At 47.2% G+C, this 17995-nt stretch overlaps 1 protein-coding gene across 1 annotated transcript in view; it reads left to right on the top strand.

The window, feature by feature from the left end:
* Nucleotides 1-17758, top strand: part of dhrs11a (dehydrogenase/reductase 11a) — a 28657-nt gene extending 10899 nt beyond the window's left edge. Inside the window, exons 2-7 of the mRNA XM_080549753.1 lie at nt 11191-11400; nt 13953-14047; nt 14179-14308; nt 16782-16874; nt 16981-17046; nt 17611-17758. Of these exons, the coding sequence (XP_080405879.1) occupies nt 11191-11400; nt 13953-14047; nt 14179-14308; nt 16782-16874; nt 16981-17046; nt 17611-17652 (636 nt within the window). The 3' untranslated portion in view covers nt 17653-17758. The remainder of the gene's footprint in view (nt 1-11190; nt 11401-13952; nt 14048-14178; nt 14309-16781; nt 16875-16980; nt 17047-17610) is intronic.
* The last annotated feature ends 237 nt before the right edge of the window (nt 17759-17995 follow it).

The following is a 17995-nucleotide window of genomic DNA, read 5'->3' as shown; positions in this document are numbered from 1 at the left end:
CGACCTTGGCTTGAAGTGGGTTGGATGGATGAGGGGCTAACAAGGGGCAACTGTCTCAGGCGGTGTCCTTTGAATGGTCAAGGGTTTCCCAGGGCAATCTCCTCCCACCCATCGTCATTTTAAACTTAGATGACTTCTGCGTCTTTATTAGAACAGTCGTTCATTAAAAGAAGAGAGTTACCTTCCAGTCATGGGTCACCCTCCGTAAGCCTCCTTGCAAGTATTTGAATCTACCCTCCTTCTTTCTTTCTTTCTTTCTTTCTTTCACGCGTGCACGTGCGCGTGTGCGTGCAGCATCTGAAGATTAAAGTTATCTGCAAGGTGTTAATGGGTACAACTCTTCCGTAAGGCCGTAAGAGTTGGAACATAGCCTACGTATGTCTATAAATCAACAAGTAAGAATGACATTTGACATGACAGACAACTTTATTTAGCCCTCTACAACACCAAACGGCTTCACAAATATGTAGTTTCAATCATGTTATTACCTTCTGTGTTAATGCCAACGTGTCAACAGAGTCTTATACTGGATCAGTATCTGACTGAGATTCAACATTAGCGATAGCCAAGCCAGGTCTTCTTACGTAGGGGACTGGCTAACCCGCTCTCTCACTCTTAAAATAGGGTTACATAGGGTTGAATATAAAACTAATACAAACTAGACAGGTACAATTCCTGTGGAAACAGTGAAGTGTGCTTGCCCCCCCCCCCCCCGGGCCACTCCACTGCATCCCCCGGCAAAGACCGCGTTTCTCTAGCTCACCCAGGGGCCGAGCTAACTAGCGCTTCACCTCCCTGCACCCCCCGGCAAAGACCGCGTTTCTCTAGCTCACCCAGGGGCCGAGCTAACTAGCGCTTCACCTCCCTGCCCCCCCCGGCGAAGACCGCGTGTCTTTACGTCACTCAGAGGCCGATCAGTGGCGTTTTGAATATCGCCCCATTCATTGTCTACGGACATTTTTGGCCGCTTAACGGGGCATTGTGGGTAAACCGTAGGCCGTAACCTTCCGTCCGACAATAGCAACGCGAGTTGGAACGAGCCGCACGTTTTGACACCTCTCATGTCTACCTAGTCCCAAAACTGTGGCCAAATGTAGCTATAATAAGAGGAAGAATATATATGTACAATACTAATAAGTGTTGCTTGCTACTGCAAGCACACTTAATAGATACATATATATATGTACAATACTAATAAGTGCTGCTTGCTACTGCAAGCGCACTTAATAAAATATAAAAACATATATTTTAAACTTGTGCCCAATCATTATGGTTGGAGAACTACAGGAGGGAAAGTGAATGTACTATGTTCATCTCAGTTAACAGAGAAGTGATGTCATCCACCACAGAGAGATTCAGCCCAATCGCCAACGGATCTTTACAGACAAATCAGGGTATTTCTTTCCTGGTCTGTCAGTGTTCAGAAATAGACAGCAATGTGGATGCCTTCCATTGCGGCATGTTGACTGGGATAATGGGATGTTTTTCTGGCTTAGGTTTAGTGTCTGTTCCGGCCCGTAAAAAGGTACTGAACTGACACTGACAGTCACGCAGAGTGAGTTAGTCTTCCTCTCTGGCTCCACATTCCTCTGCGAGTAGACTGGGACCAGTAGATTGTGAGTACAGTCCCGACGTCTATGCCTGACAACTCCACATTGTAGCTATGAGTGACAGCTTCTGTGGTGCCACTGAAGTGACATGCCAACACCCACCCCCTTACCCCTCTCACCCCCTTACCCCTCTCACCCCCTTACCCCTCTCACCCCTCTCACCCCCTTACCCCTCTCACCCCCTCACCCCCTCTCGGGGTCTGGGCGTTCAGCCAGACAGCAGTTCTCTTACCACCAGTAGTTTTCACCCAGCAAGGCGTTTGAAGTGGGTCAGGCCAGTGAGGGGTGACTTCACTTCACTTTCACATCCACTCACTCTCCCTCCCTGGCTTGCTTGCTCTCCCCCTCCTTCTTTCTTTCTTTCTTTCTTTCTTTCTTTCTTTCTTTCACTCATTCTTTCTTTCTTTCTTTGTTTCACTGTCTTTCATTCAATCTGTGTGTCTATTTCTCTCACTCTGTTTTCTGCCTCCTAAAATCACATTTATATCGTCACCTTCTTAAAATAATGGCTTACGTCACTTTGGAGGAAAATTCTGGTTTTGCCTAAATACCATATATTCTATTATATTCTATATTATTTTACAAATTACAAACATTGACAAAAAAATAAATAAAATTAGGTTCAGTTTATTCAGTTTTTCTCAAAACTTGAAAATATTAGCCTACTTAAAATATAAAATATGATGCTTTATCTGTAGGAAAAATATTATTTTCCAATCAGAATATGGCTGCATGGAGGCTGTGTGATGAGTAATGCCCATCTGTTCATTGCTCATTTACTTATTCATTGACATTAGATGACCCGTGACACTTTCCCACTGAGTTTGGATTTTCCATGTGGGTGCTGAGCTGACAAATCATCTCTCTGATAAGACAATGTTCCCATCGGACGTGTGGGAAACTGCTAGGCAACATTACCTTCCAGGATCAACCCTTTTTACTGAGCAATATGATTTTTTCATAATAGTAAAATAATTCCCTCACACACCATTACAGTACCTCTGCAAGAGTTATTGTGTAGACTTTTTCAGTCGGACACTTTGGTAAATAAATGGTAAATGGACTGCACTTGTATAGCGCCTTTATCCCAAGCGCTTTACAACGGCCTCTTATTCACACATTCACACACCAATGACGGCAAGCTACCATGCAAGGCGCCGGCCCCGCTCACAACCACATAGTGGTTAATGTGTTAATGTGCTATGTGTAGTGAGGATCATTTGTTCATTGGTTGTATCTCAAAGCCATTGTTTTTACCCTCAGTTCTTCCTCAGTTGTGCTGTCCCCCCTCATTGTGCTGTCCCCCCCCCTCACTGGGCTGTCCTCCCCCCCCTCACTGTGCTGTCCTGTCCCGTCCCCCCCCCCCCTCACTGTGCTGTCCTTATGCTAGTCATCTTTCGGGGAGCTGAGAGCCACACATTCTCCTGAGCAACTGCTACTGTGCTGTCTCATGTTAGCAGATGAGCTGTTCAGTGTTCACTGTGTGTGTGTGTGTGTGTGTGTGTGTGTGTGTGTATGTGTGTGTGTGTGTGTGTGTGTGTGTGTGTGTGCGCGTGTGTGTGTCCCTCAGGCATAGGCTTTCATGCTGCTCTGACTTCAGCAGACATGATCAGTGTGTCTGGGCTCTCTCTGAACGTCTCTCTGTGGGGAGGGGAGAGGGGGGGGAGCGGGTCTGGTAAGATGCTCCTAAGTGCCACTGAGGAGCTGAGCTGGAGGCTGTGATCAGACGGATGCCCGTTGGACAGAGAGAGTTACGCCGCGGACAGACTGAATTAGGAGACATCACAAACCCTGAGGCATCATTTGGGTTCACTGCATCTGGTCCATGTCTACACAGTCTGCCGTCATCATGGTACATTAGTCAGAACTGAGTCATAGGGCCAATGCCAATTCACCCCTACGCCTCCGTTTCACCCCTACGGCTTCGTTTTGCGTGTTCACGTTTAGGGTAGGGGTGTCCCAATTCATGTTTTCATGAAGCCCTAGGGGGAAGGGGGAGGGCTTTCCACGGCTCTGTTTGGAGATTTTTCAGGACCACGTTCGGTTCGGAGCTATGGCCCTACCTCCCAGGATGCATTGCGAACCATCTACAGAAATGCCGATTTTCGCTTCCGATTTCGCTCTAGGCAATGCGGAAGTCACTCATAAATGTAATTACTTTTTCTATGTTAATAAAGATTAGAAAAATTATGATAACCATCTTATTATCTTAGTTTAATGTAATTTCAATGAGTTATAGACCTTTTCTTTATAACACGCATAACAAAAAAATCGCTCTTATGCCGATGTGCTGTGCCTATGCTTACCAACATAGAAATACACTGACTGTTCCAAAGTCCAGCGCGCTTCAGTCAAGTTTAAGATGCGAGAGTTTTGGTGCTCAGCAGTAGAGGACAATATAATAGCAAAACTATTACCTGGGCACTTCCATTAGACTACCCAAAGCAAGACACCGGAGCACTCATATCTGATTAGCTGACTGTATGAGCGCCCAGCGTCCCAGTCAGTCCAATGGAACCTTCCTATATGGTTAATAATACCTATAATATATTATATATGTATATATAAATAATTACAATGGGCCTTCCTATAGAAATACACCATGCCATTGGAGCGCGATTCACATTTCCGCTCCAGAACAAGATGTACAATCTTGTTTATTTAGAAATAAATTATTAGGCCTACCTGTGGCGTTTGACAGCGGATGATGGTAGACCTATTTAATGTAAAGTTATCTATCTAACGTTAGGCTGATAGTTGCGCGTTTTGACCTATTTCCATGTCGCATTTTCCCTCTTTGATGGCATATGCAGCTATCGCTGTGGCACTAAACCAAAACACGCAATCTACGGTAATCCGAGCAGTTGTTATTATGTAATATTATTGATGGGTGTGGAGAGCAGTGAGCGGGAGACTGGATGTGAGCAGTGAGCGACAGTGCATGATAGCAGCGATGGGTTTTATCATGTAGCTGACTAACGCCGTGGACAGCGGCTGTTTGTCCAGCGTTCCTGTCACATCGGATTTCGGAACGCCATAAAAATAAATCTGCGCTTTGTGTCTATCGTTACATGTTTTAAGGCTGATCTGTGCATGATAGTGGCGCATTTTGACATATTTCCATGTCGTATTTACCCCCTTTGATGGCACGTGACGCCCAAAGTTCAGCAGCAAAGTTGTTGCACTGTTGTCCTATATCAGTGCAGACTGGCAGGGTAGGAGCACAGGTTGCTAGCCTACAGAGCACCGTGATTCTGTCATGGTCTGATAATGAAGCATTGTTCTTTTTTATTTGATGACTTGTTTGATCGATTGATAGCGTGAAACTTAAGTTGTGAACGAATCGCGAGCGTCGATGCTTTTCTATGACACTACTGATGACCTATCAGAGTCTTGAAGGGTTGTCCCATTTCACAGGGAAAGATTTCAGCCACTACGGCTTGTGGCTCTGTTCAGAGGCCTTGGCTCCAAAGCAAGTGGCACTCCAAAACGAGCCGTAGGGACGGGAATCGGGATTGGGCCATACACCCTCACTGCTGGGCATATCCATACTGTGATTTGGTGGCACGTTGCATTTGTGCTGAGCTGCAGTCCTGAGGAAATAAACCAGTTCCGGGTCTCATGGTGCGCACAGCATTCATTCTAACCTGCTGATGTTACCTAACGTGATGGTTAGGGTCTTTGTTTTGGAAACTTTGGAAATGATCAGAACGTTTCCCAAACTCACAGGAATTTTGCAACCCTAGTGGTGGTGGCTGGCAACCACACAGAGGCTACCATGATGTAGCTGTGTTCGCTTTCCTGTCCTTTCGTGTTAGTGTGAATGATAAAATCCATTAAATGTGTCTATGGATTTGTCTGGTAGCTGATCTGGCAGCTGTGGAGCTCCTCTCCCCTGGTGTGCCTGGGGTCTCTGGTGACAGCAGCAGAGTGCTTGTCCCCGGGCCCAGATGCTTGGAGGGACTGGGAGAGGGGAGGGAGGCATATTTGACACCCAGGCATGGCAGCCTAGTGTTGGGTGCTGAAATAACCCATCACATGAGGCTGAGGAGGCACGGGTGACAGGCTGCTGCTCTGGAGTGGGTCTTCACCTCTCCTCACCCCCTGCGGCGCTCACACACACACACACACACACACACACACACACACTCACACTCACACACACACACACACACACACACACACACACACACACACACTCACACTCACACTCACACTCACACTCACACTCACACACACACACAGACACACACACACACTCACACACACACACACACACACTCACACAGACACACACACACACACACTCACAGTCACACACACACACACACACACACACACTCACACACGGACACACACACACACACACACACCACATACACATACACATACACAGACACACACACACACACACACACACACACACACACACACACACACACACACACCCACACAGCCTTTTACTGTACAAGGACAAAGCACAGCCATCAGACCATGTTTGTAGGATGAGGTGAAGGGCTTGGGCAGATTGCTGTAATCTAGTGTATTCGTTCATAAGTGATTAATCAAATTACACCTGGAGGAACCCTGGCTCAGCGGCCTAGCTTATTTATAGTAAACCTCTCCTTCTATCTGTGCATCTGCTCCGTCAGGTAAAATGAAATCCCGCAATACTGGTTGCCCCAGTCTGTTACACAACACCTGGCTGCGTGCGCTGTTCTGACTCCACCCGTGGTAGAGAAGCTTATCATCTGGGCCAGCCATTCATTCCAGACATCAATGGGCTTTTTACTCGGCCATCAGAGAGCACTTTGACTATGTTGTTTCACAAATTGCCTCTCCCCTAAGTCCTCCTAACAACTTTATTTGTTTCAAGGCTATTTTCGAACGTAGGCTGCCTGCTACAGTATTTGTTTTTAGAAAAAGTGGAATTAATCTGCCTGAGGAAGTCCGTGAGGGCGAGCTGGTGATTTGTCTTTTATAGCCCTGCTGTCTTGATTGTGTCCCTCGGGGCTGGGAGAGCAATAAAAACACGCTCCCCGCCCCAACCTTTGGACCTTTCTGCGGCAGTCTTTGATTGTGTCCAATGGAGGGGATCTCACAGCTCCCACCCTACAAGTGTTGCTTCCTCCTCACCTCTGCCATAATCCCTTTATTTACAGTACGGTCATCCTTGACCCCACATACCCAACAGGAACCTCCTCAGGGTAGACTAGTCTAAAGGCTATGATCTCAACCATGTTTTGGGATCATTGTATTATACTACCTAAGTGTTGGGTTTGAAGGATGAATATAGTGTTTTTAATTGAGAAAGAAAAAGCCATAACTGGTATTGGTTGAGATATGTAGTTATGTGATTTTTATGATGTAAGCATTAGTGTTATGGTGGGCACTACGTAGTTGTTATTGTGAAAGGAACTCGATTTAGCCTAATAACTGTAAGTAGACACTTCAACGGAAGAGGACTTCCTCTGTTTCTGTGGCCTCGCCAGCTCTCTCTCTCTCTCTCTCTCTCTCTCTCTCTCTCTCTCTCTCTCTCTCTCTGTCTCTCTCTCTGTCTCTCTCCCTCTCTGTCTCTCTCTCTGTCTCTCTCTCTCTCTGTCTCTTTCTCTCTCTCTCTCTCGCGCGCGCACACACATACTTACATTGATGATTTTTCCATTCTGTATAATCTTATTATTTAGTCATTTTAGTACTGTTCTCTCTCCTTTCTACCATTCCTTAACCCCCCCCCCCCCCCCCCCACCTCTTGCTCAACACTTTCTTTGTGAGTGCAGGACAACAGCAGTGTTGGTAATGAGGATGGTAATGCGGTGTGACAGGCCCATGCATTGCATTGTGTGTTACAGGTGCTTAAAAAAGACACCGGGAGGGAAGAAGGGAGGGAGGGAGTGACCAAATCCTAAAATAGATTCTACTCTTGCAAGACAGTTTCAAAGTCTCAACCGTCCGTCTTTGCATAGACCTAGATCTGGGAAAATAAGAAGATCCACATTAGCCTATAATACAATCCGTCAGCTGTCTCAGAGCTGAGAGTTAAGCTGAGACAAATCTAATTTCAGAGCACATCTTACTCATAGCTGATCTGTGCCATCCATTACTGATTTCTCACAACACCCTCCAAAAAGGGTGAGCCATTAGCTCTGAGGGAAATATCTCTATCCTGTTGTTGTACTTATCCCTGGTTCATGATTGATGAAGCCGGATGCTGAATGGGTAGGGCAGGCGGTGATGTTTGGTCTCCTGCATTGCTGACCTCGTGCAAAAGCTAGTTTTGTGTGTCTGTATCTAGTAAGTGGCCCTGCTCACAGGCACCTGCCCAGGGCAGGACAGGAACACTGCACTGTGGTGATGCTAATCATCTGAACCTCTGAGGGTGTGTTCTCACTACAACATTTGCTACACTTGGAATCAGAGTTTAGGATAAAATTCGCTTTGCTCTGCGTCGTTCGGAGCTGTGAGAACGCGCATTCGAAGTCGCTCCCGGAGCGGATGCTCCGCTTGAAAAGGGTGGTTTCGCTCCGGTTAGAAACGACGCATCGAGGCTGTCCATAGGAAAACAACAGTGCACGCGTGTTGATCTGGATAAGAGTGGGACGAACGGGCAATTTTCTATTTTTTTCTGACCAATCAACTACTGCTTCGATTGCGTATGTTACTTCGTTTACATAAAGGGCTGTGAGAACGCAGATCAGAGAAATAATTTATGCAACAATGTTGCAGACTCGTCCACTTGCTCCGGGTCCTGATTCAGACTTTCATGTGAGAACATGACCTGAGTTTCAGTGTGAGACCAGCTCTGCCCACAGTGCAGCTCGTTCCACATGGAGTGTTTGTGTGAGACAGAGTTGAGTCTACAGATCTCTTATCATGGCTAGACATTGTTGTCAGATGGTTTTGGAGTAGACACCGGATTTTTCTTCTGATTGATGTAACATGAGTAACTCATGATTAGGGCTTTGTACTGTTTTTTAGGGCCAGTGTTTACTGTGCAGTGTGTGTGTGTGGGTGGGTATGGTTTGGGTCTGTGTGCATTTTCGACTATAGCTGCATTGCATTCATGGTATGGCAATATGGCATGCTCCAGTACTGCTGCAGCCTTGCCTGGTTGTGGTACTCTCATAGACAGGCTATGCCAACTCACAACCACACACACACACACACACACACACACACACACACACACACACACACACACACACTCACACACAGATACTTCCTTCCGGTCCTCCCCCTGTGCTGTTGTGGTACTCAAACCAATAATGCTCCACTCTTGTCTCACTCCTGTCTCACCCTCCTCACAAAAGGCCGGCCTGGCCTTCTCTCCACATCAACCCTTCCTCCTGGCCAACGCTACGCTTCACTGCTCTGCTTGGCAACCAGACCTCCTCCACCCACACACCCGTCTCCCTCCCTCCCTCCCTCCTTCCCTCCCTCCCTCCCTCCCTCCCTCCATAAGAGTGGGTACCTGTGCCAGCCCCGCCAGGGTGCTGAGGCTGGGCTGACGTTGACGTCCAGAGCTGTGAACTTGTGCTGAACCTTCCTCTCAGCTGTGGGCCTTGAGAAACACTTGCTAATTGTGTGATTATAGTAGTAACTAACTACATTGTATTGTTATTTGTTACAGTATATTGGCCCAGAAATGTGTTGTGGAATAGGCCTATGGAGTTGAGTGGGGTGCTTTGGTGGAAGAGGTGGTGCACTGCCATAGCCATGCCATGTCATGTATGTGACATACCCATGTGTGTTTGTGTACCTACACATCCCAAGTGTCATAACACGTTGGCTCCGGCTAGAGAGAGGCTGAGAGCTCCCTGCAGTCCACAGCATCCTTTCCTCCGGCTACTGCTGCTGCCGCCACCCCCTGCCCTCCCCTCCCCTCCCCTCCCCTCCCTGTCTGAGAGCAGTCCCCCCCCCCTCCCTGTCTGAGAGCGGTCCAGACTGAGACATCATGTGATGGGTGCAGCTGTGCCCGGTCGGGGATGTGTGTCGGGTCTCATCAGGGCCACAGTCCTGGAGGAGGAGTGACCTGGTCCTGCCCTGCACCTCCCTGCACCTGCCTCCCCTGGAGCCTCTCCTCCCTGGAGGAGGCAGGATGTGGAGGTCAGGGGTCACTCATAGAAAGGTCATGGGGTTTAACTCTGGCAGGGATTTCCTTTGCCAGACACCCGGTGTTGACAGAGGTCCAGAGAGGAGACCCTTATTCTGCCCCAGCAGAACACCAACATCAGGCTTCTGAAATGACTCACTTACTTTGTCTTTGTAGTTATGCAAGTAGTCCATTTAGGGATGTTCTTAATGATGTAAATAGTACATTTAGGGATGTTCTTAATGATGTAAATAGTCCATTTAGGGATGTTCTTAATGATGTAAATAGTACATTTAGGGATGTTCTTAATGATGTAAATAGTCCATTTAGGGATGTTCTTAATGATGTAAATAGTCCATTTAGGGATGTTCTTAATGATGTAAATAGTACATTTAGGGATGTTCTTAATGATGTAAATAGTCCATTTAGGGATGTTCTTAATGATGTAAATAGTCCATTTAGGGATGTTCTTAATGATGTAAATAGTCCATTTAGGGATGTTCTTAATGATGTAAATAGTCCATTTAGGGATGTTCTTAATGTAAATAGTCCATTTGGGGATGTTCTTAATGATGTAAATAGTCCATTTAGGGATGTTCTTAATGATGTAAATAGTACATTTAGGGATGTTCTTAATGTAAATAGTCCATTTAGGGATGTTCTTAATGATGTAAATAGTCCATTTAGGGATGTTCTTAATGATGTAAATAGTCCATTTAGGGATGTTCTTAATTGAACAGCTTTAAAGAAGATTGTTTAGAGTCATGCTGGTGACCAGGCTGGCCCTGGCCATCTTCCTTTTATGGAATATTGATTTTATGGTTCCATATCTTTTCAGATAGCTGCGTGGGTGACCGGGTAGGGCTTATTTTACTTATTTATTTATTTTTTACTGTTAGGCCTACTTTATTTATTTTTTACTGTTTCCATATACTTATCTGGCTGAAACATGTGATATATTTTCTGTACATTTTGAAACTGCATAATATGTATCTAAAGTAGGGATGGGTCAGAATGATTGATTATTTGTTCCCCAGGATCAAAGCACATTTTTTACATTTGGACTGGGTTTTTTTCCCATAAAAAAAAAAAGAAGTGAATTAAACGGACAGAACTAATGTCGGTTCTGTAGCACTATTAGGGGGCCAGAGTCTGACGTCATTCAACTGTGTAAGTTAGTTAGTTTACAGAGTTCTGTTGGATAGGCTAACAATGTCCAAGTCCTGCAAACGCTCCCTGGGCTCACCAAGAACATAGAAGACAATCGTGTCCAGAGAGGGATATGTGGAACACAAACATCTGACCATGGCTCCACGTCAACGATGCTAGCGCATTTCAAAATGTTGTATCCAACTGTCAAATAAACCAATGTGAGCCACCAACCCAACCAAGCATGGTGACTACCTGTACCTGTCCTCACCTTAGGCACGTGGCTGTTTCCTCCTGTGTTTCCTTGATGGTGACTGAGGTGTTCTGGTGTTGTGCTTCCAGAAGCTGGCAGCTGAGTGTCAGAGCGCGGGCTACAGCGGCACCCTGATCCCCTACAAGTGTGACCTGTCCAACGAGGAGGAGATCCTGTCCATGTTCTCAGCCATTAAGACGCTGCACCAGGGCGTGGACGTGTGCATCAACAACGCCGGCCTGGCCCACAACGAACCCCTGCTCAGCGGCAAGACTGAGGGCTGGAGGAACATGATCGATGTGAGTGGACAACATACATATGTTACGGTACATGTGGGAATACGGTACATGTGGGAAAACTAGGGTTAGGGTTAGGTGCTAGGGTTAGGGTTAGGGTTAGGTGCTAGTGTTAGGGTTAGGGTTAGGGGTAGGGTTAGGTGTAGGGTTAGACATGCCAGCATGTACCAAGTCGACGTAGCACCTAACCCTAGTTTTCCCACATGTACCGTAACATATATACACACACAGGCACCATCAATCTGGAATTAACATAGTGACTTGCAGCTGGCCTGTAATATTGTTGTTTTACAGTGCAATTAAAACTTTTAAAAGGATGTGGAAAACTACCCCCAAAGTGCAGTACCCTCCTAATTTAAACCCTGCTCCCTCCTCCCCTGCACGCGTCCTTGTTCACTGACGATCTGAGTACTGAGTTATTATTATCTCCAAAAGTGGTCGGCCGACCCACTGTGTTTCTGAATGTGATTCTGATAGGATAGAGATGCTCTCAGGTGATGATCTTCTGGTCTAAGCGGAAGTCACATGTGGAGGTCGTCTTTTTTGACAGGTTATTTATTTGACAAATGACATTGTTTACAAAAAGTTCTGTCATCACTTTCCTAGCATCTTCAACCACACAGACAGTGTTGTTGGACAAACACCCTTAAGTAGGGATGCCCTGATTGAGCGGCTAGCAATCGGAATCGGCCGATAATCACTACAAGTATGAGATCGGGGAAATCCGATAATGCTTTCTAGTCGCCGATCACGACAACCGGTCAATGACGCAAACAACATGAGCCAATTCATTGTGGCTCATTAACCTAAACGAGCCACTCTCGCATGCTTGTTAAACTAAAATATGTCAGCGGTGTGTGTGGTGTTATGTGTTTATAACATTAGGACTCCAGTTCCCAGTATGCACCGGGAGAGTTGAGCATACGCAGCAGTCACAGATAAGCGAATGTTACCTGTGTTGTAGCCTAACCGGCAAGTTGGCATTTTGTAAATAAAAAGAAGGCTTAAACCTACGCCTGGTTTAGAATAGAAACACAAACATAACAGTGTGGAAGTACTATGAAGTGTGTGAGACAGATGTCACACATGCCACCTGCAATCTGTGCAAGGATAAAATACCTGGTGGTCTAAGGTCAAATCCTTCAACACAACCAGTTTAACAAGACACTTGACGTTGCATCACATAGCGGAGCATGGCGAGTTTGAAAAGCTGACCGCGGAGAATGAGAAGAAAAATGTGCAGACGCAACTCAGCCAGCCTATCAGAAGGTTTGTGGAGATTTTTAAAACATTAGGCCTAGGCCTCGCTTTATCAGGTGCTCCAAATGTTAAACGTCTCTTCTACACTCCTTTTTTTTAAAATTAGCATTAGGCTATTATTTGATCGGTATCGGCAGTATATCGGCCGATATTGCTCATAGATTATCGGTGATCGGTATCGGTGCCAAAAACCGGTATCTGTGCATCCCTACTCTGTGTTTATTATATTGATGACGGTTTTATGAAGGTTTGACAAAAACCATTGCCAGGGTTCAGTGAACCCACATAACCGCACACACACACACACACACACACACACACACACACACACACCTTCACACTCCCCTCACTAGAAGCTGCTCCATTGGTTATGAGACGAGGCCTGGCGTGGCACAGAGGCCCACTTGTGGAAGCCTGTATTATTTCCCTCCATTGTGAGACTTTTCTTTACAGTGTGATTCATTAAGCTTTTGACCATTGAAGCCCCCCCCCCCCCCCGCTCAAAAGTCTATCCCTCCAGAGCCCAGCATTTCTAACAATGTCCATCTGTTGCCATGGTGGCCAAGATGAATGTGTCCACCGGTGTATTTCTGGCTGTGTAATCTGCACGCTGACCTTGTTTCCCGCCTCCCCCTACCTTTGGCTCTAACCTGCTGTCTCTGAACGTCACTGTGGGAGTTGACAGGTGATCCGTTGGAAGAGACAGTCACAGTCATGCTCAGATATTGACACAATGACCAGTGAAATTCTACTTGTTTATTAACCATGATATTATCTTGGATTCTATTATCTGAGAGGCTAATCACACAAAGTGTCTTAAAAAAAAACTGCGGAGTACCATTGCTTTAGTCTATTTCATCCTCCCAAAAAAACATAATAATATTAATAACTTTAATTTCTATAGCGCCTTTCAAAAAACCCAAAGACGCTTTTTACAATTCTAAGGGAAATGGTCAGACAGACAAAACAGCAACAACAAACAAAGCAAAACTGAAACAGTGACTAGGGGCCAAAGGCCTTGGTGAACAGATGTGTTTTGAGGGCTAGTTTGAAGGAGTCCAGAGTGGGGGCGTTGCGGATCACTATAGGGAGGGAGTTCCAGAGAGTAGGTGCGGCCACGCTGAAGGCTCTGTCCCCAAAGGTCCGTAGGTTGGTGCGGAGGGTGGACAGCAGGCCCGTGTCTGCGGACCGCAGGTTAACATGAGAGTGTTTTCTAGGACTTCCTGCCTTATATCCCAGCTACATGTTGGACAGGGTGACGGTACTTCTGTCTCACCACACCTCCGCCCCTCCAGGTGAACGTCCTGGCCCTGTCCATCTGCACCCGGGAGGCCTACCAGTCCATGAAGGAGCGCAACGTCAACGATGGACACATCATCAACATTAACAGGTAGACTATGACACATAAGTCATTTTAGCCCCTTTGTTTTAATCAATAAACAGTTTTTTAGGAGGATACATTCCAGGTAATGGGGAAATCTCCCACATGCTCCTCTCTCACTTCCTCTCCTCCTGCTGCAGTATGGGGGGACACAGGATGGTCCCCAGCGCAGACGAGCACTTCTACTGCGCCACTAAATATGCTGTGACCGCCCTGACCGAGGGGCTACGGCAGGAGCTACGAGAAGCCAAGACCCTCATCAGGGCCACAGTGAGTGTGTGTGTGTGTGTGTACGTGTGTGTGTGTGTGTGTGTGTGTACGTGTGTGTACGTGTGTGTGTGTGTACGTGTGTGTACGTGTCTGTATGTATGTGTCTGTGTGTGTGTACGTGTGTGTGTTTGTGTACGTGTGTGTACGTGTGTGTGTGTACGTGTGTGTGTATGTGTCTGTGTGTGTGTACGTGTGTGTGTGTGTACGTGTGTGTGTGTGTACGTGTGTGTGTGCGTGTGTGTACGTGTGTGTGTGTGTACGTGTGTGTACGTGTGTGTACGTGTGTGTGTGTGTGTGTGTGTGTGTGTGTGTGTGTGTGTACGACAAAGGTGGACGACATCAGCAGCACCTTTCTCCCCCCACCGCTCCCTCCTCCCACTAACAATGCTAACACTGTTCCCACTAACAATGCTAACACCCCTTCCAAACTCTCCCCTCGACACTCGATCTCTGGATTGTCATCTTTTTCCCCCCTCTCCCCCGATGAGATTCTCACACTTATCACATCAAAGCGGGCAACCACATGCCCTCTTGACCCCATCCCCTCCCCTCTTCTCCAATCCATTTCCGCCGACATCCTTCCTTACCTTACCACCCTAATCAACTCCTCCCTATCCACTGGATCTGTCCCAGCGGCCTTCAAAATAGCCAGAGTCAAGCCTCTCCTCAAGAAACCTACCCTTGACCCATCATCTGTCCACAATTACAGACCGGTATCCCTTCTCTCCTTCCCTTCCAAAACCCTTGAACGCGCGGCATCTAAACAACTGACTGACTATCTCCGGAAGATGGATCACTTAGACCCCCACCAATCCGGCTTCAAGGCTGGGCATTCCACTGAGACGGCGCTCCTTGCTGTCACGGAAGCCCTCCACTCTGCCCAAGCTTCCTCCCTCTCCTCTGTTCTCATTCTCCTTGACCTGTCTGCTGCCTTCGACACAGTCAATCACCAGATCCTTCTCTCCATCCTCTCAGACCTGGGCATCTCTGGCACCGCACACTCCTGGTTTTCTTCCTACCTGGCGGGCCGCTCCTACCAGGTGACCTGGAGAGAATCGCTATCTTCTCCACGAACCCTCTCCACTGGAGTTCCCCAGGGTTCCGTCCTAGGGCCCCTACTCTTCTCCCTCTACACCAAGTCTCTTGGCTCGGTAATCTCTTCACATGGGCTCTCCTACCACAGCTACGCAGACGACACTCAACTCTTCCTGTCCTTCCCCCCGTCTGACCACCATCTCAAGCTCAATCTTAACAAGACCGAGCTCCTCTTCATCCCCGGGAAAGCCTGCCCTCTCCAAGACTTCTCCATCACAGTGGAGAACTCTACTGTAACCCCCTCCCTGACAGCCAAGAACCTTGGAGTGATCCTGGATAACCGACTATCCTGTGCGGAGAACATTGCAGCAACGGCTCGCTCCTGCAGATTCCTCCTCTACAACATCAGAAGGATACGACCATTCCTTACCAGAGAGGCAGCGCAACTCTTGACCCAGGCACTGGTCATCTCCCGCCTGGATTACTGCAATGTACTCCTGGCTGGGCTCCCCGCTTCAGCCATTAGACCTCTGCAGCTCATCCAGAATGCTGCTGCCCGGCTGGTATTCAACCTCCCCAAATACTCGCATGTCACCCCTCTCCTTCGCACCCTGCACTGGCTCCCGATAGCAGCTCGCATCAGATTCAAGACCCTGGTGCTTGCATACCAGGCAGCTAAAGGGACAGCCCCTGCCTACCTGAAGGAAATGGTAACCCCCCAAACCCCTGCCCGCTCACTCCGTTCCTCCACCTCGGCTGGCCGACTGGCCCCACCTCCTCTACACAGCAGTCGGGCTGCCCGATCACGTCTCTTCACAACACTGGCTCCCCGCTGGTGGAATGAGCTCCCCACGGCCGTCAGAACGGCAGAGTCACTACCCATCTTCCGTCGTAGACTGAAGACCCATCTCTTCAGGTTACATCTTAACTGCTCCTCCTGAGACATCTTCTGACCCTCACCACTACGTCTCCTAAAGACACCCGCTTTCCCCTCTACTGTGTCCCTAAGAACTTCTACTGCCCCCCTTGTACTGTTTCTCAGTTTCTCCAGTAAAAAATAAAATAAAATAATAGGCGATAATAGGGAGAAGGTTTTTCCTTCTATCAGTGGCCCCGGGCCCGAGCTAGAGTACTCTTCCTGCAACGAATAGTGGACTGCTGATTCACATGCTTAGTATTCAAATGTATTGATTGTAAGTCGCTTTGGAATAAGGCGTCTGCTAAATGCCAAAAATGTAAATGTAAATGTACGTGAGTGTGTGTGTGTGTGTGTGTGTGTACATGTGTGTGTGTGTGTGTGTGTGTGTGTACGTGTGTGTACATGTGTGTGTGTGTACGTGTGCGAGAGAGAGAGAGAGAGAGAGAGAGAGAGAGAGATTTAAAACGTGTCTTGTGGCTTCCTTCTCTCTAGTGTATATCACCTGTTCCTTCTCTCTAGTGTATATCACCTGGAATAGTGGAGACTGAGTTTGCCTTCCGGCACCACAACAGCGACCCAGAGAAAGCAGCTGCAGTGTATGAGAGTATAAAAGTAAGGCAGGTTGCTTCTGATTGAGGATGAGTGTGGGTGGATCTTCTCCTCCCAGTACATATCTGTCAGCAGGCGAGTAGTAATTGGCCTCTTCTTCCCTCTGCAGTGTTTGAAAGCAGAAGACGTAGCCAGCGCAGTCACGTACGTCCTCGGGGCCCCTGCTCACGTCCAGGTACGCAGTGCTCTCTTATGGCCTTTGGCCTCTAGTCTAGTTTGTCACTCTCGCTGTCTTTGTTTCTTTGCTTTGTTTTTCTGTTCTGTCTGTCTGACTGTCGGTCTATGAAATCTGTTAAGCGTCCTTGGGTTTGATAAAGGCGCTATACAAATCTAAGATATTATTATTATTATTATTATTATTATTATTATTATTATTATTATTTTGTATCTGTGTACTTGGTCACAAATAATGATTCTGCTTCTCATAGTCCAACATTACTCTGTCATCAATACTCCTACATAGTCTAAAGCCAGGGGCATTGTTAGCCTCCATAAGTAGTTTTTGTGTGTGTATTAAAACCTGTCTGTCTGTGTATTAAAACCTGTCTGTTTGTGTGTGTATTAAAACCTGTCTGTCTGTGTATTAAAACCTGTCTGTTTGTGTGTGTATTAAAACCTGTCTGTTTGTGTGTGTATTAAAACCTGTCTGTTTGTGTGTGTATTAAAACCTGTCTGTCTGTTTGTGTATTAAAACCTGTCTGTCTGTTTGTGTATTAAAACCTGTCTGTCTCTTGACCAGATTGGTGACGTGCAGATGCGGCCGGTGGAACAGGTGTCATAGCAACGGAGCAGGAAGCAGCCGGAGGAGCGGACAGAGCCAGCAGCCATGGCTCCTCTAGCGCCCCCCGCTGGGCAATGGAAACAAAACTAGTGTTGAACTTGGATCTGGAGGGATGTGTGTGAGGAGGGGTGGAGGTGGAGGGATGTGTGTGAGGAGGGGGGGAGGTGGAGGAGGTGATATGGAGATCTCTGGTCTGGCCCTGGGTAGAGGAGAGGCTGGGCAGTGCAGGGCTTAACCACTACTGAGTTATTACTGAGTGCTGCAACATGGTCTTTGGTGTTTTGCTCAGCCTTGTTAAAAGCGAAGCGACTGCAAACTAGGAGAGAAGAAGAGGGCGTTGCTC

This window comes from Nansenia antarctica (genome assembly GCF_963989245.1).
Source record: "Nansenia antarctica genome assembly, chromosome: 20".
NCBI lineage: Eukaryota > Metazoa > Chordata > Actinopteri > Argentiniformes > Microstomatidae > Nansenia > Nansenia antarctica.
This window is presented reverse-complemented; position numbering and strand designations above follow the sequence as displayed.